The sequence below is a fragment of the Schistocerca serialis genome, chromosome 9 (genome assembly GCF_023864345.2).
Source record: "Schistocerca serialis cubense isolate TAMUIC-IGC-003099 chromosome 9, iqSchSeri2.2, whole genome shotgun sequence".
Taxonomy (NCBI): Eukaryota; Metazoa; Arthropoda; class Insecta; order Orthoptera; family Acrididae; genus Schistocerca; species Schistocerca serialis.
In genome coordinates, this window is record NC_064646.1 from 467,995,510 (window position 1) to 468,021,138 (window position 25,629).

At 41.4% G+C, this 25,629-nt stretch overlaps 1 protein-coding gene across 4 annotated transcripts in view; it reads right to left on the reverse strand.

Annotated features, from left to right (window-relative positions):
* The window catches only part of LOC126418810 (transmembrane protein 145-like), a 114,151-nt gene that overhangs the window by 16,265 nt on the left and 72,257 nt on the right, over window positions 1–25,629 (reverse strand). For all 4 annotated transcript variants that reach the window (XM_050085751.1, XM_050085749.1, XM_050085750.1 and 1 more), the window contains 3 exons: window positions 21,708–21,880; window positions 21,308–21,428; window positions 19,967–20,227 (listed from right to left, as the gene is read on the reverse strand). In XM_050085751.1, the coding sequence (XP_049941708.1) occupies window positions 19,967–20,227; window positions 21,308–21,428; window positions 21,708–21,880 (555 nt within the window). The remainder of the gene's footprint in view (window positions 1–19,966; window positions 20,228–21,307; window positions 21,429–21,707; window positions 21,881–25,629) is intronic.

Below are 25,629 nucleotides of genomic sequence, written 5' to 3' on the forward strand. Positions count from 1 at the left end.
TTTGTTTAGCAAGTAGATGTAGCCCACAAGCCCATGTCCTCTATGGTGAAAAATATCCATGGCACAGAGTCCCCTCTGATAAGCTGTTCAGCAGACTTTTCCAGCATCTGAGGAACACAGGTACTTTGCACTTCGGAAGACTGGCAGTGGAGGGCCACACACAGTCCACATGGCTAAAATCGGTGAGCACATTCTACATTTTGTAGAAGAAACCACTGGGACCAGTGCGCAATGATTAGCAGCAGTAGAAGGCATGTCTCACTCTGTTATCTGGGGGTATTTCATGAACAGTGGCTGTATCCATATAATCTACAGTGTGTTCAGACCCTAAGGCCACAGTATCATCATGGCAGAAGGCAGTTCTGTCAATGGCTGTTGCAGAAGTGTGCCGCGGATCCACTGTTAACAATCAAGATTTTATTTTCCAATGAGGCAGGGTTCACAAGAGATGGCATTGTGAATTTCCATAACCAGCATGTATGGGCCGATGTAATTCACCAAGCAGTTCAGGACAGAAGATATCAACACCAATTCTCAATCAACATAGGGACAGGCGTACTTGGCAATAGATTAATAGGGCCATATGTGCTACCACAAAGGTTAACTGGGGTGCATCAACTGGACTTTCTCATTAATCTATTGCCTATCTTACTGGATGGTATACCATTGTGGCAATAAATACAAATGTTCTTCATGCATGATGACACACCAGCACACTTTCACCACAATGTGCACAATCTTCTGACATAGACATTTCAGGACCACTGGATTGTTTGGGGAGGAAGGGGGGGGGGGGGTGTGCACCCACATCTTGGTCTGCTCATTCCCCAGACCTCAACCCCCAAGACATTTCATTATGGGGACACTTCAAGGAACTAACTATGCCTCATCAATCAACAATGGGCTGACACTTCAATGTATGCCAGCAGGTACAACATCAACCAGATATACTTCAAAGGGTACGTCATTCCTTATGCCAGATGGCAGAGGGGTGCACTGTCATGAACATACGCCACGTTGAACATCTCCTGTAAACATGTTTTTCGCAGAAAGTGTGCATTCCCAGACACAGGTTCATTGCACTTATATCACAAAGTTTGAATTCATGGACTCATATTTACTGGACTTATTTTTCTTGTTTTGATGAGTATTACCACCTCTCAAAGTATTCAACACCTTTTTTTTAACACCCTGTATGATACAGGAACAGTAAAGGGTGTAGTATGAATTCCTAGGAGTACACCTGCTAGCGTCTCCTTCCAGTTGGAATATACACTTTCACCTGTTTGTTGTATAACTACCTTCCATTTTCTATGTTTGATATAGAATGAGAACCAGCTTAGAAACTTTTTCCATGGAAACCGTAAGCAGCCATTAAGTGAAAGAGTTATGGTTTACCATTCAGATGCTTAGATATAGTCACAGACATACTGGGCATGCACAGCTTTTTATCAAGGTATTTACTTATTTCAGTGATCAGTTTGTTAATAGACCATTCCTATATCCATAACTATTATTCAGGATAATGTTATGAGTTTTGCTACACCCTTCTACTGTTGTGAAATGAGCACAAAGAATAATTGTGTAAAGAATTTTATGCTAACACCTCTAAATATGCGATAATTGTTGTGGTGTTGCTTGATTAGTTTTCCTAGTTATGAGACACATACTATACCAGAAGTATTGTTTCATACTAGGAAAAGAATAGATTGATACTCACCATAAAGGTGACCCTCTGAGTTGCAGACAGGCACAAAAAAGACTGTTATAAACTATAGCTTTTGACCAAAGTTTTCTTCAGGAAAGGAAACACATATAGACATTCACACAAGCAAGCACAGCTCATGCAGACATCACTGCTACCACCAGCAGCTCCAACCGGAATGCGACTGTCACATGAATAGCATCAGCATTCTCATCTGACTTCAAACTTTAACCAATGAGAAGGACTCCTTATTACCATGAAAACATCATGTTGTGCATTATGCCAGAGATAGTGAGAAAAGAAGGCCAACAGGTATGGTCCCAGTTGAAATGTAATTATTGTGCATGGAAGAGCTTCATTCCATACAAAAAGCACTCTGTCATCAGGCCACGAGTGGCCTACTGTGACCATCTGACCACTGTGTCATCCTCGGTGGAGGATGCGAATAGGAGGGGCGTGGGGTCAGCACACTGCTCTCCCGGTCGTTATGATGGTATTCTTGACCGAAGCTGCTACTATTCGGTCGAGTAGCTCCTCAATTGGCATCACGAGGCTGAGTGCACCCTGAAAATTGGCAACAGTGCATGGCGGCCCAGATGGTCAGTCATCCAAGTGCCAACCACGCCCGACATTGCTTAACTTTGATGATCTCACGGGAACCGGTGTATCCACTGCGGCAAGGCCATTGCCCCTTCATTCCATATAAGAGAGAATAATGTTTTTGCTTTGTGGTATGTGAGAAACCTCTGCATCCCCTTAGGTAAAACAATGTTTGAAGCACTCAGAACATCTGATCAGTATATTTCCACTGTGACTAATGTGGGCATGATGAAGTGCAGTTATAGAGATTGGCATGTGAACTTGTCTACCAGTAGGTCTAAAGAAACACACAGTCAGCAGTGCCACTGATAGAGACATATTGATCAGTGTCACTAAATGCAACATAATAAATAGTACTTTTTGTAATACATAAATCATGAGTTCCGTTGTCATTTAGATGATCCTATTTCTCAGCTACATGACTGCACCTGTAAAACTAGATGTTGTGGGTTTTCCTGTAGGGGTGCTCACCAAAATTGCAAATGCTATTTAACAGTTATTCTGAAGTGACAGACACCTAATCAAATAACTGTTGCGACTTGCCGATCTTTCAAAGTGCCACCGCGCAATTACGTGCATCCTCTACATGCGGCGCTGTCTGCCAGCCATGCAGCAGCAGCGCCACCTAAGCGGCCAGCCAGCCAGCGGCCGCTAGACTCGGACTCAGTTGTGATTTGACTGTTTAAGTGTACACACGTCTTACTCTGTTTACTTGATCTGTGACTTCCATGTATTGCGTCTTCCTTGAAATATATTTGTTCAACTTGAAGTTATAACAATTGGCGACGAGGTAGTGATCTTTCCTTTCCATCGTTGACCCACATGTTTCCATGGCTTTTTTAAAGCAACTATTGCAAGGTCTCATAGAACAGCAAACGCTTCTCACAAATGTGATTCATGATTTCGTCACGGCATCAAATCGTTGTCTCTACCTCCTTTTCCTCCTTACGACGAGATGGCGGAAGACTGGTCTGATTACGAAAAACGTCTTCGGCAGCGCTTCTTGGCATTTCATGTCATGGACGAACAAACACGTAAGTCTCTGTTCCTTTCATGGATTTCACCTCAAATGTATCAGTTGTTGTCACAATTGGCTCCTTTGAAAGATCCTGCATCTTTGTCCTTTGCTGAAATGTGCTCACTTCTGTACATCTATTTTCAAAAGCAAACACATATGGTAGCCTCTTGTGTTGCCTTTTATCATTGTCAAAAACAACTGAATCAATCCTATCATGCTTGGACTGCTGAACTTCATGGCTTCAGTAGAAAATGTCATTTTTCACAAAGAATCCTACGCTGTTTCCATGGTACGGGATGCTATTATCTGATCGGCACCCAACAGAGAAGTTTGGCAATGTGCCCTTCAGTTGGCAAATCCGACTCTGGATGAAGTCCTATCCACTGCTCAGTCTTTTCAAAGTTCTCGCGCCACTGGAGCACAAATAGAGGCATGGGGCGACGTCAGGGAAATACAACCTCTGTGCGATGTTGACGAAGCATGTGGCATGTCCCCACTGGCCAACATGGCCGCAGTACACTCCCAAGCGCAGCCTCGGCCTAACCGTAAACAAACCTCTAAGAAACTGCAGCGAAACCCACGGCAACTTCCTTCATGTCCACGGTGTTTTAAGAAACATTCACGAGAAGATTGTCCACAATGTTGGGCCGTGTGTCACAAATACAAAAGAAAAGGCCCATGTGTCATCCGTTTGCAAATCCGACCACATACATGATGTTCATGAACATGACACTGATTCTGATTCTGTGTTGTCTGGCGATTGTAATTCTTCCCTTTCAGGGAAGTTATTCCTCACTGTCCAAATACTCAGTCAAGATGTTCGCATGCAGGTGGATACTGGTTCTGCTGCCACTACTATCAATTCTCAGACGTACCTTCAGTTGGGTTCTTCAATCCTGTCACCTGTCACTAGGGAATTACGGACTTACAATAAACAGAAGATTTCTCTCTTGAGACAATTTGATGCTGAGGTATCTTACAAATCTGTCATTCGCACTGTTCCCATATTTGTGGTCAACCACAGTAATGCGGAGAATCTTTTTGGTTTCGCTGCCTTTCACGTTTTTGGGTTCTCCGTAGATGACTCTGTCAATATCGTCTCTGATGCTATTCATTATGCTCAATTGGATTCCTTGTTGACAACATTTTCATCCCTTTTTTCTCCTGGGTTAGGCCGTGCAAACGACTTTGAAGCTCATATCACGCTCAAACCCACTCTCGGCCTAAGTTTTTTCGGGCTCGGTCCATTCCTGTGGCCCTTCGTGATCAGGTCAAACGGGAGCTGGATCATCTCACTGCTTTAGGGGTCTTGCTTCCTGTCACTTCCAGTGAGTGGTCTTCTCCTGTCGTTGTCGTTGCTAAGCCAAATGGTGATATTCATCTCTGTGGCGATTTCAAAGCCACTGTAAATGCTCAATGCCTTATCGACACTTACCCTATGCCTTGACCTGAAGAATTGTTCACTGAACTTGCTGGAGGCCAGCATTTTTCTAAACTTGACCTGTCAGAAGCTTATTATCAACTTCCTCTTGACGCTGCTTCCCGGCAGTTTCTGGTCCTTAACACGCCTTTCGGCCTCTATCAATACCAATGATTGCCATTTGGGGTTGCCAGCACCCCTGCTCTCTTTCAGCAATTCTTGGAACAATTATTGCTCACTGTCCCTGGGTGTATAAATTACCAGGATGACATTGTTGTCACTGGCTCCACCACTGACGAACATCTTCAAAATTTCCACACACTTTTTCATGTCTTACAGACTGCTAGTCTTAAGTGTAATCTTAAGAAATCAAAATTTTTTCAGGCGTCTATCACGTACTTGGGGTTTCAACTCTCTCGGAATGGTATTCGTCAGCTTCAGCAAACTGTTGCTGCGATCGATGCCCTTCCTCGCCCTACATCTGTTAAGGAACTGCAGGCCTTCTTGGGGAAAATAGCATACTATCACAAGTTTTTACCGTCTGCTGCTTCAGTGGCTCAGCCATTGCATCGCCTGTTGCATAAAACGGTGCCTTTTCACTGGTCCGCATCATGCGATGCAGCTTTCCAGAAATTGAAGACTATGCTGAAACAGGCCCTGTGCCTGGCTACTTATCAACCTGGCCAACATCTTGTTCTTGCCACGGACGCCTCTCAAAATGGGGTCAGTGCAGTCCTTGCACACCATTTTTCTGACGGTTCTGAACAACCCATTGCTTATGCCTACAAAATGCTCATGGATGCCCAACAAAGGTATTCTCAATTCAAAAAAGAAGCTTTGCCCATTACTTATGCTCTTCATAAGTTTGGTGTTTTTCTCTATGGATCCAAATTTCATCTTGTCACGGATCAAAAACCACTTGTTTCCTTGTTTCATCCATCAATGTCACTTCTTGACAAGGCTGCACACCGCCTCCAGTGTTGGGCTCTTTACTTGTCTCGTTTCAATTATGAGATCCATTTCTGGCCGACGGCTCAACATGCGAATGCTGATGCACCGTGTCACCTTCCCATGGGTCCTGATCTGGCATTCAATAGGGACGAACTTTTGTGTGTCCACCGGAATGTTGCCAAGCAGCGGGTTGTGGACAGGTTCCCCATCACTGGGGACCGGCTGGCGACTGCTACACGTTCTGACCCTACCCTCTCCCAGGTTTTAAGCTGTATTCAGAAGGGTTGGCCTGATCATCCGTCCACTAAAACTTCTGATCCGTTGTGGAACTACTACACTTTGCGTTACCGCCTCACGGCTAGGGATGGTGTTACTCTCCTTTCCACCAAAAATGCTTCACCACGTGTTGTGGTACCTGCGTCTTTGCGTGTTTCAGTCTTGCGCCTCCTTCACCAAGGGCACTAGGGTGTCTCTCACACAAAATCTCTGGCGTGTCATCATGTGTACTGGCCTGGCATCGACTCTGAAATCGCAAACATGGTCGCTGCCTGCGGCCCTTGCGCATCACAGGCCGCCGCCCCGAAGTCATCTTTGTCACAGTGGCCTTCGCCTGAGAAACCCTGGGAGCGTATTCATGCTGACTTTGTGGGACCTTTTTTAGGTACTTATTGGCTCCTCATTATTGAAGCCTACTCTAACTTTTCTTTCATTGTCCGTTGCATGTCGCCTACCACTGTGGCAACCACCAATGCTCTAGCTCGCATTTTCTCTTTGGAAGGCCTTCCCTCTACTCTTGTTACTGATAATGGTCCGCAATTTGCCTCTTCTAATTTTGCGGATTTTTGTGCCCATCATGGCGTCATGCATATCAGGGCCCCTCCGTTCCATCCACAGTCAAACGGTGAGGCTGAACGACTGGTCCGCACATTTAAGGCTCAGATGAGGAAACTCCTGACTTCTTCTGCTGCTGATGATGTGCTTCTCCAATTTCTGACTTCTTACTGCTTCACCCCCATGGGCGACCACAGCCCGGCTGAGCTCTTACCGTATTTACTCGAATCTAAGCGGTACTTTTTTTCAGTTTTTGTAATCCAAAAAACAGCCTGCGGCTTAGAATCGAGTGCAAAGTAAGCGGAAGTTCTGAAAAATTTGGTAGGTGCCGCCACAACTAACTTGCAGGCACAAAGATAAATACTGGTGCCCCCCAGTTTCAACCACTGCATTTTCATACATTATCCAATGAAGTAAATACAAATTCCGTATTGTTCATCTTTGAGTGTTGCAGCATTTCAATGTACTATGAAAGTCCGACTGGCAAGACTGTTTGGGATGTTTGTTAATATGGCTAACTCTACGGTCTGAATTTTTTCCTACCTGTGAGAAGAGATGGTTGCTAATAGGAACTTTTATAAATTGTGAATCACATGCAGTATTCTCTTCACCATAAGAATAATTCGAATATAAACATTTTGCCATGTATTTGTATCGTGTTTGTTGCTATCTCATTTAAATCCTGTCTGCCAAATAAACTACGAAACTAGAGTGAGACAACAGCAAACGTGGAAAAATATACATATCATGCAATGTTTATATTCGTATTATTCGTATGCCTAATAGTGATACAGTCAGAAATGAAGCACGGCAATTGACTACATTTTTAAATCTAAGATGACTCTGAATTTCTGTGCAGAATGTAATGTACTAAAGAGGCGTTTGCAAAGATTTTCAAACGGAGAAAAATTTTCGCTAAACTCTCTTTCAGAACATCATCTATCATATGCAGTCTATTATTTGGTTCTTGTCAGTCTCTTGCCATTGTTTTGCTAATGAGACAATTCCTCTCTCTTTTTTTTTATTAAAATTGTAAGCGGCGGCGCCGCGCACAAAAGCACGCCATTCCACGAGCGGCGACAGGCCATAAACACTCATTATCAGAATGCGACAAACAATGCATGACACAGTACAATAATGCATTTTCAGTTAAGTGTGACGTAAACACCTATAACAAAGAGAATGGCACTTATCTGATCAAAGAAAAATAAGCAATGAATTCAAACTAGACGAAGCACGTGAAAAAGGAAGTGTACCCATATAAATACAGACAGAGCACCTGACGCATAGCAATGGCTACCTGGTAAAGCTTAACTTCTAATTCTAAGCTTACGACTCGAACCAAACTACTGTAGCTGTATCGTCATTCATTCGACCTAAATTGTGTCTCATATTGTAATGGACCAACTGTGTTTCGATTTGGAGGTGTGGCCTAGAAATTTTCTCTCCCCTTGAATTTCGAGTCTCAAATTTCAGGTGCGGCTTAGATTTGGGAAATTTTTTTTCCTCGATTTCGAGTCTCAGTTTTCGGGTGCGGCTTAGATTCAAGTAAATACGGTACATGGCCGACAGCCCCGCACGCTACTTCATCTTCTGCAGCCTTCCATCTCATGGCCGCGGGCACCTTCGCTTGGCTGGTTCACCGCCGATGATCTTGTATGGGTACAGGGATACGGCAGGTGGCCAAAATGGAGTCCTGGCCACATCTTACGGCACTGTGGACAATGCCTGTATGAAATCCAGAGGGACACGGGCGTTGCGGTACGTCATTTGGACCAGCTTCGGCCTCGTGTACCGGCAATGCCTGTTCTGGACGCCACTACACCACCTTTAGCTCTACCTGACACTCGGGATACTGGACTCTCTCATTTCTCACAATGCAGTCCTCTCACCATCACATTGGTGCCAGCACAAGAACTGACTCCACCAGGAGAGGTGCCCATGCAGGAACCAGATGACCATCATCTGTCGGAGCAACTCTACTCGCCTCCTTCTCCTACGGACATGGACACATCGCCCATGTCTCCTGTTATAACAACCAGACTTGCCGCAACGGGCAGATTGGCGCACGGCGCTGCAGCAAATTCGACCTCCACGTCTCCTGTCATCTCAACCCATTATCATCGGGGATACTTCCATCTGTACGGGAAGCGTCCTCCTTGAGACTTTACGGCCAGTCAAACAACACCTATGGACGTTAGCAATCTACAGGCCACCTCCATCAAGACCTGTGCAAAAACTTCAAAGTGGGGAAAAGTGTTGTGACTTGACAATCTTTCAAAGTGCCGCCATGCAGTTACACGTGTCCTCTACATGTGGTGCTGTCTGCCAGCCATGCAGCAGCAGTGCCACCTAAGCAGCCAGCCAGCCAGCGGCCGTTAGACTCAGACTCAGTTATGATTTGACTGTTCAGGTGTACACACAGTTTACTCTGTTTGCTTGATCTGTGACTTTCATGTATTGCGTCTTCCTTGAAATATATTTGTTCAACTTGAAGTTATAACAATAACACCAGCCAATTAATCCTAGTTGGCACCGAGTATTTCCTTAAATGTTTGACAATGGTTTGGGGGAACCAAGTACATATGTTCTGTCCACCTGTACAGTTTGTTCATCATTTACAAAGTTGATGATTTTAATGCACTTTCTAAACAGTGTACTACCATATCATAGTCCATATAAACCTTTTTAATTATTTTAGTTCATGCAGGCTGATAGTATTGAAGCTTGCATCAAGTGCTCAGTCAGCAATAGACAGAGAGAGATAAAAAAAGTTAAGTGATGTGTTGGGGTCAGTGACTCATTTAAGGACTTTTTAATTGTTAAGATGGTATTATTATTATTTCTTTCCTTTCTCAGATGTTAAGTCTGGTTAAAAATGGAAAGTGACATGGACCTTGATCATGTGTGACTTCCTTTTAACTGTACGGTATATGTTACATTGCATTTAGGAACTTTCTTGTAATTGAACATGTATCAATAATTACAGATTTCTGTAGTTGTATTATACGTTTGGATGTAGCTGTATTGCATTGATGTACTGGTGGATATTGTGTGGTATGACTCCTGTAGTTGATGGTATAATTGGTATAATGTCAACTTTATCCTGAAGTCACATGTCCTTGACTTCCTCAGCCAGTTGGATGTATTTTTCAATTTTTTCTCCTGCTATCTTCTGAATATTTGTTGTATTAGGTATGGATATTTTGATTAGTTGTGTTAATTTCTTCTTTTTATTGGTAAGTATGATGTCAGATCTGTTATGTGGTGTTGTTTTATCTGTTATAATGGTTCTGTTCCAGTACAATTTGTATTCATCATTCTCCAGTACATTTTGTGGTGCATACTTGTATGGGGGAACGTGTTTATTAGTTTATGTTGTATGGCAAGTTGTTGATGTATTATTTTTGCTACATTGTCATGTCTTCTGGTGTATTCTGTACTTGCTAGTATTGTACATCCGCTTGTGATCTGATCTACTGTTTCTATTTGTTGTTTGCAAAGTTTGGATTTATCTGTTGTGGAATTGGGATCTTTAATAATATGCTTCCAGTAATATCTGGTGTTTATTCTTTGATCCTGTATTGCAATCATGAATCCTTCCATCTCACTGTGTATATTGCCTTTTCTTAGCCATGTGTTGGATGTGTCTTGATCGATGTGTGGCTGTGTTAGATGATACAGGTGCTTGCCATGTAGTGTTTTCTTTTTCCAATTTACTTTCTTCGTATCTGTTGATGTTATGTGATCTAAAAGTCTGTAGAAGTGGTTATGAAGTTGCAGTGGTGTAGCCAATGTATTTATATGAGTGATTGCTTTGTGTATTTTGCTAGTTTCTGCTCGTTCTATAAAGAATTTTCTTAAATTGCCTACCTGTCCATAATGTAGGTTTTTTATGTCGATGAATCCCCTTCCTCCTTCCTTCCTGCTTAATGTGAATCTTTCTGTTGCTGAATGTATGTGATGTATTCTATATTTGTGGCATTGTGATCGTGTAAGTGTATTGAGTGCTTCTAGGTCTGTGTTACTCCATTTCACTACTCCAAATGAGTAGGTCAATATTGGTATAGCATAAGTATTTATAGCTTTTGTCTTGTTTCTTGCTGTCAATTCTGTTTTCAGTATTTTTGCTAGTCTTTGTCTATATTTTTCTTTTAGTTCTTCTTTGATATTTGTATTATCTATTCCTATTTTTTGTCTGTATCCTAGATATTTATAGGCATCTGTTTTTTTCCATCACTTCTATGTAGTCGCTGTGGTTATCCAATATGTAATCTTCTTGTTTAGTGTGTTTTCCCTTTGTGGTGTCACCGCCAGACACCACATTTGCTAGGTGGTAGCCTTTAAATCGGCTGCGGTCCGGTAGTATACGTCGGACCCGCGTGTCGCCACTATCAGTGATTGCAGACCGAGCGCCGCCACACGGCAGGTCTAGAGAGACTTCCTAGCACTCGCCCCAGTTGTACAGCCGACTTTGCTAGCGATGGTTCACTGACAAATTACGCTCTCATTTGCCGAGACGATAGTTAGCATAGCCTTCAGCTACGTCATTTGCTACGACCTAGCAAGGCGCCATTATCAATTGCTATTTATCTTGTGATGCATGTACTGTCAGACCGATGTTCACCAATTATGGATTAAAGTTAAGGATTTCAGAAGCAACATACTTTTTGTAATAGACTCAACTCCTTTAACTGTTCCAGACCTCACGCCAGCCTGCGTGAGCTTAAACGCGTGCCTTTCGGCTACCCGTCACAGTGGATTGGCTGTCTTGCCAGTCCACAACACCCTTGACTATGCTATTTTTCTTACATTTGTCTGTTCCAAAAGCCATAATTATATCATTGCTGAATACTTCTGTTATCTTTAGTAATTGGTTGAGTTGTTGATTTGTTGCTGCCAGTAGTTTTAGATCATCCATGTATAGCAAATGTGTGATTTTGTGTTGGTATGTTCCAGTAATATTACATCCATAATTTATCTAAAAATAAAGATGCTGTAACTTACCAAACGAAAGTGTTGGTATGTTGGTTATTGTCTCCTATCAACATACCAACACTTTCGTTTGGTAAGTTACAGCATCTTTATTTTTAGATGTATTTTTCCCACGTGGAATGTTTCCCTCTATTATGTACATCCATAATTTGTATTATTTAGCATGTTGAATAGAGGGTTCAGAACAAGGCAGAACCAGAAAGGACTTAATGAGTCTCCTTGGTATATTCCATGCTTAATCTGTATTGGCTGTGATGTGATATTATTTGAATTTGTTTGAATATTAAGTAATTTGTCATTACTACTGTTTAGGAACTGTATCAATTTAGGATCTCCTTTGTATATTTCCAATATTTGTAGTAACCATGAGTGGGATACACTATCAAAAGCTTTTTGGTAATCAATGTATGCTTAGTGTAGTGACCTTTGTTTAGTTTTAGCTTGATATGTCACCTCTGCATCTATTATCAGTTGCTCTTTACATCCTCATGCTCCTTTGCTGCAGCCTTTTTGTTCTTCATTTATAATTTTGTTCTGTGTTGTATGTGTCATTAATTTCTGTGTAATGACTGAAGTTAATATTTTGTATATTGTTGGTAGGCATGTTATGGGGCGATATTTTGCTGGGTTTCCTGTGTCTGCTTGATCTTTAGGTTTCAGATAAGTTATTCCTTGTGTAAGTGATCAGGGACTGTGTATGGGTCTGCAATGTAACTGTTAAATAATTTAATGATTGAATATAATAGAGGGAAACATTCCACATGGGGAAAATATATCTAAAAACACAGATGATGTGACTTACCGAACGAAAGTGCTGGCAGGTCGATAGACACACAAACAAATACAAACATACACGCAAAATTCAAGCTTTCGCAACAAACTGTTGCCTCATCAGGAAAGAGGGAAGGAGAGGGAAAGACGAAAGGATGTGGGTTTTAAGGGAGAGGGTAAGGAGTCATTCCAATCCCGGGAGCGGAAAGACTTACCTTAGGGGGAAAAAAGGACAGGTATACACTCGCACACACACACACATATCCATCCGCACATACACAGACACAAGCAGACATTTGTAAAGGCAAAGAGTTTGGGTAGAGGTATACCTGTCCTTTTTTCCCCCTAAGGTAAGTCTTTCCGCTCCCGGGATTGGAATGACTCCTTACCCTCTCCCTTAAAACCCACATCCTTTTGTCTTTCCCTCTCCTTCCCTCTTTCCTGATGAGGCAACAGTTTGTTGTGAAAGCTTGAATTTTGTGTGTATGTTTGTGTTTGTTTGTGTGTCTATCGACCTGCCAGCACTTTCGTTCGGTAAGTCACATCATCTGTGTTTTTAGATATATGTTAAATAATTTAGTTAGATGTGAATGTGTTGAGGTGAACTTCTTTAGCCAGAAATTTGCTATTTTATCTTTTCCAGGGGCTTTCCACTTGTGCGTAGAATTAATTGCGCAGGTGACTTCATGTTGCAATATTATCACTTCATGCATTTGTGGTATCATCTTATATGTGTCTGTTTCTGCTTGTATCCACCATGCATGTCTGTTATGTTGTACCGGGTTTGACCATATGTTGCTCCAGAAGTGTTGCATGTCTGTTGTGTTTGGTGGATTGTCTATTTTAATGTTTGTGTTATCTATTGTCTGGTAAAATTTCTTTTGGTTTGTAGTGAATGTTTGGTTTTGTTTCCTTCTATTTTCACTTTTTTGTATCTTCTAAGTCATTTGGCCTATGCTTGTAATTTCTGCTTCTTTTCATCTAATTGCTCTATCGCTTCTTGTTGTGAGATTTTACCTAACCTTTTTCGTTTTTTGTCTGATATTTCATTTCTTATAAATTGTGTTAGTTGTCCAATGTCTTTTCTCAGTTTTTCTATTCTGATCTGTAGCCTGTGTTGCCATGCTTGTTTTGTGGGTTTCTTCTGCATGTTGGTTGGTTCTGATCTCTGCCTAATGCGTATATTTAGTGTAGTGAGTGCTCCTATACAAACCAGTAGTTGTAACACTTCCATAGTTGTATTTTCATTTATTTTGTCGTGTATGATTGTGTTGATAGTTGTTATTGTTATTTCACATGTGGCTCTGCCTTGAATTGTGTATGTTTTACTAGTAGCACGACTGGAGTAGGTGGTTGTGGGGGGATGCATGGGGCAGGTTTTGCAGCGGGGTCGGTTACAGGGGTAGGAACCGCTGGGTACAGAAGGTGGTCTGGGAATATTGTAGGATTTGACAAGGATGTTACGGAGGTTAGAGGGGCGATGAAGGCAACTCTGGGTGATGTGGGAGAATATTGTCAAGAGATGATCTCATTTCAGGGCTTGACTTGAGAAAGTCATATCCCTGGTGGAGGAATTTGTTGATGTATTCGAGGCCAGGATAATATTGGGTGACAAGGGGGATGCTTCTGTGTGGTCTGGGGGTAGGAACATAGTTGTTGGATGGGGAGGAATGTATTGCTCAAGAGATCTGTTTGTGGAGTAGGTCTGTAGGATAGTTGTGGGAGAGGAAAGCACTGGTCACGTTATTGGTGTAATTGTTGAGGGATTCGTCACTGGAGCAGATATGTTTGTCATGAATACCTTGGCTGTAGGGAAGGGATTGTTTGATGTGGAATGGATGGTAGCTATCAAAGCGAAGGTACTGTTGTTTGTTTGTGGGTTTGATGCAGACAGAGGTGTGTATGTGAGCTTCAACAAGATGAAGGTCAACATCCAGGAAGGTGGCTTGGGTTTTGGAGAAGCACCAGATGAAATTCAGATTCGAAAAGGAGTTGAGTTTATGGAGGAAATTAATCAGTGTTTCTTCACCATGAGTCCAGACCACAAAGATGTCATCTACAAACCTATACCAGGCCAGGGGAAGCAACTGTTGGGTCTTCAGGAAAGCCTCCTCCACACGGCCCCTTAGGAGGTTGGCATAGGACGGAGCCATCCTGGTTCCCATGGCCATTCCCCTGATTTGTTTGTAGGTTTGGCTTCCAAAAGTGAAGTAATTATGGGTGAGGATGAAGTTGGTGAGTGTGATAAGGAACGAGGGTTTCGGAAGATCTTCAGGTGGGTGTTGGAAGAGGTAGTGTTCAAGGGCAGAGAGACCATGGGTATGTGGGATGTTTGTGTAAAGGAATGTAGCATCTATGGTGACAAGATAGGTTTCAGGTAGGAGGGGAGTGGGAATGCATTTGAGGTGTTCTAGGAAGTGGTTTGTGTCTTTGATGTAGGATGTGAGTCTACAGGTGATAGGCTGGAGGTGTTGGTCCACCAGAGCTGAGATACATTCTGTTGGGGCTTTGAAGCCTGCCACAATTGGACAGCCAGGATGGTTCTCTTTGTGGATTTTGGGTAATAGGTAGAATGTAGGGGTACATGGGAACCTCCCATTTACTCTTCAGTCTTCTCCTTTTTCCCTCTCCTCTTTAGCCATTCACGCTTCTTTTCATCCTACATAGTTGTGTTTATCTTTATACTACATACCTACTTACTCATGTATGCATCCTCTTTGGTTTGAAGTTGGCACAGTACTTAACATTAGAATATCTTTGGCTTCCCTCTGACAACTATGCCTTCATCCCTGCTACCCTCCCTGTTTACCTTCCCCTGTTGCTTCATAACCTGGGTTGTGAGTAACTGAATCCACTTTCCCTTCTTCCCTTTTTTCCCCCTCTCTCCTCCCTGATGAAGGAACAAAGTTCTGAAAGCTAGGAATGTAAATTTTCTGTTCTGTTTTGTGAATCTATCAGCTGTACTGAGCTGAGGTAAGTACCGGCCAGCCCCTCTATCTCTTTGTTACAATTTTATATAATATAATACAGTTGGATACATGAATAAAAAATCTACTCACCATGTTGTAGTAAAAGAAAATACATGTAGAAGTTAAGGAATGTTGAAGCTTTCAGAATCAGTGGCTCCTTCCCTAGGCAGAAGGGTTGACAGGGAAGGAAGAAAGATAAAGGGAAAAGACCGGTGATGTTAGGAAATGGGGAGAATATGAAAAAGTCATCCAGCACCTCAGGTCAGGGGAGACCTACTGGACAGGCCAATAAGAAAGGAAATTAGCCTTTCCTCCCCATTTTCTAAACTCACCAGTCCTTTTCCTTCATCCCCATTCCTTTCCCTTCAGTCCTTCTGTTAGGAAGAAGGAGCCTCTGACTTAGAAAGCTTAACCATTTTCTTAACTTACGTGTTTTCTACCTCTGCCACTTTCTGAGTACAATTTTTATTTATCCATCCTTTTACATTATAACTTGGAAACTATCAGAAACAGAGTATATTGTTATATTGTAAATCATTTAGCTGCTCTCAAGACTTTTTCCTTTGTTCTTTTTTGTGGATTTGACTTGGTGTGTATCAGAATGATGACAGACCATGGGGAGGTGCAACGTATCATCAGGTATGCAGAATTAAAATCTGTAATAACAGTACTGCAGAATAATCAATACAGCATAGGGGGGCACCACTGGAAAAAAAAGTACACTGAGGTGGTTCAAAAACTTCAGAGACAGGCAGTGTCAAAGACCTTCCTCAAAGTGGACATCCTCCCATATCTCAAGAACTTGTTGACAGAGCACAAGCTGCATTTCTTCATAGCCCCCAGAAGTTAATTCATCATATATCATGCAAATTGCAGGAAGCAATATCAACTGTCCATAAAATGTTACACAAGTGGTTCAACCTTTTTGCTTACAAAGTGAAAATGGCCTAAGCATTGCTGCAAGGTGATTATCCTCTGCAGTATGTGCTTTCAAGTTCCCTGTTGTCTCCATAGATGCTGACTACTTGAGAAAGTGCTTGTTTCAGATGAAGCTATGTTCCACATTTCTGTATGTGTGAATTGGACTTGGGTGTCCAAAATCCCACATAACACACATGAGCATATCCAAAGTAGCCCAAAGCTCAATATTTGATGTGTCCTAATGCACGGTAGGCTGACAGGCCCATTTCCTTCACAGAGGAAACCATAACTGGAAATGTTTACATGGGTATACTCAAGCTGTTTCTGCTAGCATGGATTGAAGAGCTGCAGCTGTCCATCATCTTCCAGCACTATGGTGCATCCCAACATATGAGTCTCAACATCCATACATGGGGGTCAGACAGTAGCAGCCAGCTGAGACACAAGCACCAACAAGGAAGTAACCAATTTTGTTACTTTTACGAATTCCTAACCAGGACTGAATTGTACGGTTTCATCCCTTTGCTTTGGTAGTTAAGTTTCTTGAATTTCTACATGTTAATTTAATATTTAATATACATAGTTTTCACAATTTTGTCTGTGTCAGAAAGTAAAATATTACAAATTCCTAATCAGGAGTGAATTGTTTAGTTTCACCTGAGTGCATTGTTAGTTCAGTTTCTGAAACTCTATGTGTTAATTTAATTTATTAGAAACAGTTCTTATGTTTTCATTAGTGTCTACAGTAGAGTTCCATAGTGCATGCCAATAGTCCTTTGTTTGTCTATGTAGAGCATGGATGGGGCTGTGATTGCTGTGTATAGATGACAGCCAAGTTGGTGACACTTTTCTCTCAACTCCAGGCTGTGATGGCTTTGGTTACACAGCTTGAAGCTGCAGTGGATAGGCATCACTGTTATGGGCCGGCCGTGGGGATCTGACGGATGTCCAGCATATCTGAGTCTGCTGATGAGTCTGCACTGGTGGCCAACCCAGTTACAGCTCCCATTGAGGTTGACCTCTCACTTGTGATTGAGTGTGAGGTTGCCTCAGGGTATGGCAGGCAGCAAAAGGCTTCCCAGGGGACCAAACATAAGTTCTTCCCAGTTAGTCTGACAAAGAGGTTCCAGGTGCTGTCTATGGCAGAAACTGTCCCTCAGCCAAATGCAGTCACTTGTTGTGGAGCCTGTAAGATCCAGGCAATCACAGAGGATGGGAGTATTGGCAGCTGAGAGCTTCAATGTTAGGCTCACTACAGGGCCCCTTAGGGGCACGGCTGCTGAGGATGGCATACCAGGTGGAGTCAGGGTGCAAAAAACTGCAGGTGATGGCTCACATTGGTAACAATGATGTTTGTCACTCTGGACTGGAAGAGATTCTCTCTAGTTTCAAGCAGCTATCAGAAGCGGTAAAGGCTGCAAGTCTTGCTTGCAAGATGAAAGCAGAACTCACCATTTGCAGCATAGTCAATGGGACCAATCATAGACCTCTGGTTTAAAGCCAAGTGGAGTGTCCAAATCAGGGGATCTGATGGTTCTGTGACTGTATAGGCTGCAGATTCCTCGACATAGTTTGGTAAGGTTTTGAGTTCTGCTAAACAGGTCAGGAGTCCGTTACATAGAGGGGTTGGCTACATGAGTTGCAGCGACTGTGTGGCAAGGACTGGGTGGTTTTTTTAGGTTACAGGTTCTTTAATCTTCAGGGGGAAAAATACATAGCACTGCCAAAGGGCCTATAAAATTCATGGCACTACCTACCTTTTGGAACTAATAGTTCTTTCCACATGGAGGAGAGAGGGATAGGTTACATTACCCAACCTATCCTTCTCCTTCTCTATTAGTTCCAAAAGCTAGGATAGTGGTGTGTGTTTTTATGTGAGTGTATCAACAGTATTGATATTGTGCTGCTTGACAACTCCTACTGTGTAGAATAATTTCTGAATGTGAATCAGCGTGATTTCATGTGTGGGTTTTTAGGAGAGAGAGAGAGAGAGAGAGAGAGAGAGAGAGAGAGAGAGAGAGAGAGAGATTAAACACAGTTAAGTGCAAATCATTGCATACATGTACACACACACACACACACACACACACACACACACACACATGTGAGAAATCACATCAATATGTGTCAGAAAGGTAATGCGACTGACTTTTAGCCACCAGAGTTTTTATTTTTTCAAACAAAAATGTCATAACCTTCAAAGTAGTTTACTTTGGTAGCTATACATCATTGGAGTCATTTGTTCCCAATCTTCGTAGCAGAGCTGAAAGGCTTCAACTGGTCCCAAAGAGATCCCAAATGACATTCTCCTAAGACGTTTCTCAATTTCACGCAAAGAGAAAAGTTGCAAGGATTTGGATCAAGTGAGTAGGGGAGCTACAGAGTAACAGGAATGCCTTTTGAGGTAAAACATTTCGTGATGGAGGTGGCCATGTGACATGGGTCATTGTCATGGGACAGCATCCACTTGTCTACATTGTAACTCAATTCACCCTTTTCCTGAGCCTTCCAAGAACATCTGTGTAAAACACTTGGTTGATAGTTTGTCTTGGAGAAACAATTTCACAGGAGCGCAAACACATTCAATGTTTTCAACAGTTTTTGAAACTGCAGGTGTCCCTCACTGAGATTCATCTTCAACAGGTTCTTGGTCTTCAAAAAATTATTTGTGAAAGTGAAAAACTTGTGCTCTTGATAAGGGATGTTCCCCACAGGCCTGTTTTGCTTTTCAAAGATCACACTCATGGATTAACCAAGTTGCTCTAATACCACAACTTCACTGATGGCACACTCAAAAATCACATGATGGCTGTATGGAGCTGAAACTTGGACTGAGAATCTGGAAGGGTTGAACACACTGGTCTACACAAGTAGAACAGCACAGCATTGCTACATTGCTCGCAGTGTTGCCAATCTCATAAGTTTTCTCACAGGCCTCATAATTGCCATATTTTCCACAGAGAAGATGTACTGTAATTACTGTAAAACTGATTCATTCCATATCATAAGAAGAGGTGACAAATATGATCCACATAGAATAGGGATGAAAACTGGGCAGCAGCTCTGTTACACAATGTTATAGTTTTCTTGAGTGAATTCTGCTTTTGATACAGAAGATATTGATTACTGAAAACGTGGGTACTGTAACATATACATTTTGGGAATTATGTAACTAATTTAATTGATGTAGAAAGACAGTGTTTCTTGTATTTATGATAATATTGGCATGTGTGTACACTGAATTATGCTGTGAAGCTTTAGTTTAACAACAAAAAGTCATGCATATAGCTATAGCTATAATTTTAAATTTTAAAAGAGTGACTCTCTCCCTCCCTCCCTCTCCCTCTCTCCCTCTCCCTCTCTCCCTCCTTCCCTCTCCATCACCCTCCCTCTTTCTTTCTGTCTGTTTGTCGGTCTGTCTCTCTCTCTCTCTCTCTCTCTCTCTCATATACAATCTGCAGAAGTCATTTTGAGAATACTTGCTAACTTTGGCTCCTTCTATTAATTACTAAGTAACAAATGCTCATAGTATCACCATACATCAATATACTAATGTTTGTTGTGAGACAATACTAAGGACTTCAAAAGCATTTGTATTTGCCCTATTGATTATAAATAATATGGTTTTATTTCTCATCTTTCTTTAACATATAAGTCAATATGTTCAGAAGCAGGGCACTTATTGTGAGCTGCTCTGTGAACTTGTATTCCACAGTGTGGTAATCTAATAGGATTCCCTGCCACCCAGAACCCTCTATTTGTGCATTATGGCTGCAGTGACATACCTCTACATTTCTGCTGACACAGAACAGCTCAACAGGAACATTGGAAGCTCTCCACTCGCCCACTTGCCCAGGGGGCCTGTTATGTTGTGGCAGTGGTGGCTGTGGTGCTGGCAGTGGAGGAGCCAGTGGAGGAGCTGAAGGTGCATAAGCATGTGGTACAAATGGCAGATCCTCCGCTCGCATCACTGACATTACTCCAACTTGAGTTGTCCGCACATGGTATGGGAACATCTTGTTGGCGTGTGATGGTAGGGTAGTAATCTGAAAACAAAATTTTGTTATTTCAGTAACTTAAGTATTATGTAAAACATTCAGATCAGAAGAATATGAGGGAAAATTTCTAAAACATTTAAATCAATTTGTAGTAGTTATACACTGAGGAGACAGAAGTCACGGGATAATGATATGCACATATACAGATGGCAATTGTATCACTGTCATTAGTATTCAGGTGATTCATTTGAAAAGGTTTCTGAAGTGATTATGACTGCATGACAGGAATTAACAGACTTCAGTGGTAGCTGGAGCCAAATGCACTTGATATTCCATTTCGGGAATTGTTAGGAAATGCAGTATTCAAAGTGTCAAGAGCGTGCTGAGAATTCCAGATTGCAGGCATTAACTCTCACTACTGACAACAGAGACTGAGAGCAGCGGCATTTGTGTAGAGTCGCCTGTCCTAACAGACAAGTGACACTGCATGAAATAACTGCAGAAATCATTGTGTGACATACGATGAATGAGTCCCTGTCATGTTGTGTTCCTCCACTATGCTGGGCAAAAAGAGGTCCGACACTATATTAGGAGGTATCCCATTATTTTTTCACCTCAGTGTAAATGAAACTAGAGTGGCAGTTGTTTAATGTGACCTGTACAAAGATTAACTTGTAAGCATCTGTACTTTCACTGATTATTTGTCGATACATGCATACATATAGGAAATATATATATTTTGGATTGTGAACAACATGACCTTCCTATCTCACCTATAGTTTTTGTTGTTGTGCAGTAAATGTGGGCATAATGCTCTATCTGCACAAAAGAACAGAAACTCCTGAAGTTGCATGCCATGAATATTTTAGTTGCATTATGATATCAGGTATGTTACAGGCAATTTCATGTACCCAATTATAAATAAATTATGTACAGTCTACTATTTACATGAAAACCACACAATATTTCATTAGGAAATTCAGAATCACTCACAAAATGATAGCAGAAAGTGGGGATATGAGTTTACTATTTTTTAAATTGTTGCTTCTGAGACTGTTCATAAAACTTATTGCATGTTTAATAAAATTTGAGAATGTAGCAGTAATTTGATAAAAATGAAACACTGACCAAGAAGAGAACGTGTCCTAAGAGGGCAACAAAGTGTAGAACACCGCAGACAATACTCTCTCGTACCCATTTATCGATGAGACTGTTTGCTGCCAGAATGAATACAGGGCCAGAGACAAACCTATTGGCATAAAATTTGCAGTAAGAGCTGGTAATGTCAATCTATAACATATTTTTTAGCTACCAAAATGTAGTAATTTAACTGGCTTATTTTTGGTCAAATAAGCCTAAAAACACCAACTATAGTGTTCCAACATCACTAATTAAATACAGATCTGATATTATAAAAAGAAGAATCTGAACTGATTAGCTTCATACAAGAATTAACATGAAACACGTAATCATTGTATTGCAATTTACTGTAAAAACATTATCTATCTGTCTTTAATTTTCTACTTACCACAAAGTTCCAATCATATTAAGTGGATAATAGAATGTAACTTTTGCAGGATTATATTTGACTGTGAAAACAATGGAGTAGACAAACATTCCCCAAGCACAAATGCGTAACATGATGAGTCCATACCCTGCAGGGGATTCGTACAAGTACAAGACTTTTCCTGGATCGAAGAACTGAAACAAGCAATTACAAACTGTGAAATATAGTGTAAGATTGGTGGGTACTTAATTAAATTACTTCCTTGACCTTTCATCTGAGAAAATTGATTTTATAAAAAGCAAAAGTCTTCATGAAAGTTCAAGGTTGTGCTTTTTGTCTCAAGCACTGAAAATATTGAAGAAATTATTTTGATTGATATGTTTATCATGTTTTGTTGATCACATTGTAAAGAAGAACCTTTGAGAATGAAGAATGAAATAAGGCTAATACAAAAAGGAAGATGTGGTTGTGAGAAACAAATTCTGTATCAGTTGTGTTTACATTTTATGTTACACCTTTAATAATTCTTACAAAGAGATAGAGGGGCTGGCCAGTACTTACCTCAGCTCAGTACAGCTGATAGATTCACAAAACAGAACAGAAAATTTACATTCCTAGCTTTTGGAACTTTGTTCCTTCATCAGGGAGGAGAGAGGGGAAAAAAGGGAAGAAGGGAAAGTGGATTCAGTTACTCACAATCCAGGTTATGAAGCAACAGGGAAAGGTAAACAGGGAGGGTAGCAAGGATGGAGGCATGGTTGTCAGAGGGAAGCCAAAGATATTCTAATGTTAAGTACTGTGCCAGCTTCAAACCAAAGAGGATGCATACAGAAGTAAAGAGTTATATAGTATAAAGATAAACACAACTATGTAGGATGAAAAGATGTGTGAATGAGAGGGAAAAAGGAGAAGACTGAAGAGTAAATGGGAATGAGGTTGGTTAACGTAGGTTCAGTCCAGGGAGATGGCGGGATGAAAGGATGTGTTGAAGTGCAAGTTCCCATCTCCGCAGTTCCGAGGGACTGGTGTTGGGTGGGAGAAGCTAAATGGCACGTATGTTGTAGCAGGTTCCTAGGTCCCTAGAATTATGCTGGACGGCATGCTCTGCTACTGGGTATTGGACATCTCCTAGGCGGACAGTTCGTCTGTGCCTGTTCATGTGCTCAGCTAGTTTAGTTGTCGTCATACCGATGTACAAGGCTGTGCAGTGCAGGCATGTCAGCTGATAAATGACATGTGTTGTTTCACATGTGGTCCTGCCTTGAATTGTGTATGTTTTACTAGTAGCAGGACTGGAGTAGGTGGTTGTGGGGGGATGCATGGGGCAGGTTTTGCAGCAGGGTCGGTTACAGGGGTAGGAACCGCTGGGTACAGAAGGTGGTCTGGGAATATTGTAGAGTTTGACAAGGATGTTATGGAGGTTAGGGGGGCAACGAAAGGCAACTCTGGGTGGTGTGGGGAGAATATTGTCAAGGGATGATCTCATTTCAGGGCTTGACTTTAGAAAGTCATATCCCTGGCGGAGTAATTTGTTGATGTATTCGAGGCCAGGATAATATTGGGTGACAAGGGGGATGCTTCTATGTGGTCTGGGGGTAGGAACATTGTTGTTGGATGGGGAGGAATGTATTGCTCAGGAGATCTGTTTGTGGACAAGGTCTGCAGGATAGTTGCAGGAGAGGAAAGCACTGGTCACGTAATTGGTGTAATTGTTGAGGGATTCGTCACTGGAGCAGATACATTTGCCATGAATACCTAGGCTGTAGGGAAGGGAGCATTTGATGTGGAATGGATGGCAGCTATCAAAGCGAAGGTACTGTTGTTTGTTTGTGGGTTTGATGTGGACAGAGGTGTGGATGTGAGCTTCAACAAGATGAAGGTCAACATCCAGGAAGGTGGCTTGGGTTTTGGAGAAGCACCAGGTGAAATTCAGATTCGAAAACGAGTTGAGGTTATGGAGGAAATTAAGGAGTGTTTCTTCACCATGAGTCCAGAACACAAAGATGTCATCTATAAACCTACACCAGGCCAAGGGAAGTAGCTGTTGGGTCGTCAGGAAAGCCTCCTCCATGCGGCCTATGTGTCAGAGTGAAATGCAGTTGGCATCCCTGTGCTGTAATGCTGGAAGTTTCATTGTTGTACATATTAAGTGGATAACAGAAAGCACCTTTTGCAGGATTATATTTTACAGTGAAAACAATGGAGTAGACAAACATTCCTCAGGCATAAATGCATAACATGATGAGTCCATACCCTGCAGGGGATTCATACAAGTACAAGACTTTTCCTTGGTCAAAGAATTGAAACAAGCAATTATTATATCCATATAGCAGAGATGCTGAGTTGTGTATCGCAACTCAGCATCTCTCCTACATGGTGAGTAGCAACTTTCCTTCTCAATATTGTTACATTCCATCCTGGATTTTCTGTTGTCTTCTGTTATTTGATTGTTGTATGTCTGTTAGTTATTGTTCAGTGCTGTATTGAGTAGAGCGTTGTGACACATAGTTTGTGAATTTTGAGATGATAGAGTTAGAGGAGCAGAGTGCCCGCATTAAATTTTGCATGAAACTCAAGGAAAGCTTCACAGAGACACATGGTGTAGGAAGCCTATGGTGATGAATACTTAAACCATAGTCAGTGTTATGAATGGTTTGCACTGTTTAAAAACGGACGGACAGAAGACCCTCATTCAGAATGCACTTCGACGTCTACTGACACCACTCGTGTCAGGAACATCAATGAAATTGTGCATGCCAATTGAAGACTGACTTCCGAGAGACTGAAGAAGAGTGTAACATTTCATTTAGATCATGTTATGAAATCTTGACACAGCATCTTGGAATGCATCGTGTTGTCCCCAAGTTCATCCCACAGCTCATGAGTAAAGACCAGAAAGATCTTTTCCTCACAATCTGTGAAGATCTGTAGTATCATGCAAATGAGAACAAGGTGTTCTTTAAGAGAATCATTACTGGTTATGAGACATGGGTCTATGATTATTATGTTGATACTATGGTTCAATCTTCAGAATGAGTTGAGAAAGGTTCTCCAAGACTAAAAAAAGTTCATCCAGTCAGGTCATTTATTTATTTATTTATTTAATTTATTTATTTCTTACTGCGTTGATCCAGCTGTGACAAAGTCAAAAGGATATAGAGTGTGTCAGTAAACAATGAATACAAAGGTAGTAGTAAAGCACTCAATCAGACAAAAGTAATACTTCATGTTTGCTATACACATATGTGGTAAGAGTGACAGATTACACCAAACATTACACATAGAAAATGAAAACAAATTAAACACCGGTGAAAATGACTATAAGTGTTACATGGGTATGGTACCTACATCATCGCTCAAACTTTTAAGCTATGGTGTATCACACTCAAAATATCTGGTCCACAGACCTAGGTGGTTTTATCATTATGGCTAAAATACTCTTCTAAATGGTAAAATGACCTTTCCAGTAGAAATTGCTTCAGATGCTCCTTAGAGGAGGAATGGTTATCAAATTTGCTTTTAATATCTGGAGGGAGAGCATTAAAAACTTCTGCACCAGAGACCCGACACCCATTTACACCATGGTCAGGTTTTTACATTCATTGTGGAAATCATGCTTTCTCCTGGTGTCATATCCATGGTATTCACTATTTCTTTTATGAAACTCAGTATTTTTGCTGATGAACCCCATAAGACAAAATACATACTGGGAAGTGACAGTAACAATTTTTAGTTTCCAGAAAACGTTTCTACAACTGCATCTGGAGTCTACACCACTCATTATTCTTATAACACATTTCTGAGCCAAGAGTATTTTCTTTGTTAGTGTTTGGTTTCCCCAAAATATACCATATGTTATAAGAGAATGGAAATATCCATAGTATGCTACTTTCATTGTGTGTATGTTTCTGCTTTCGGAGAGAATGCGTAGGGCAAAAATCAA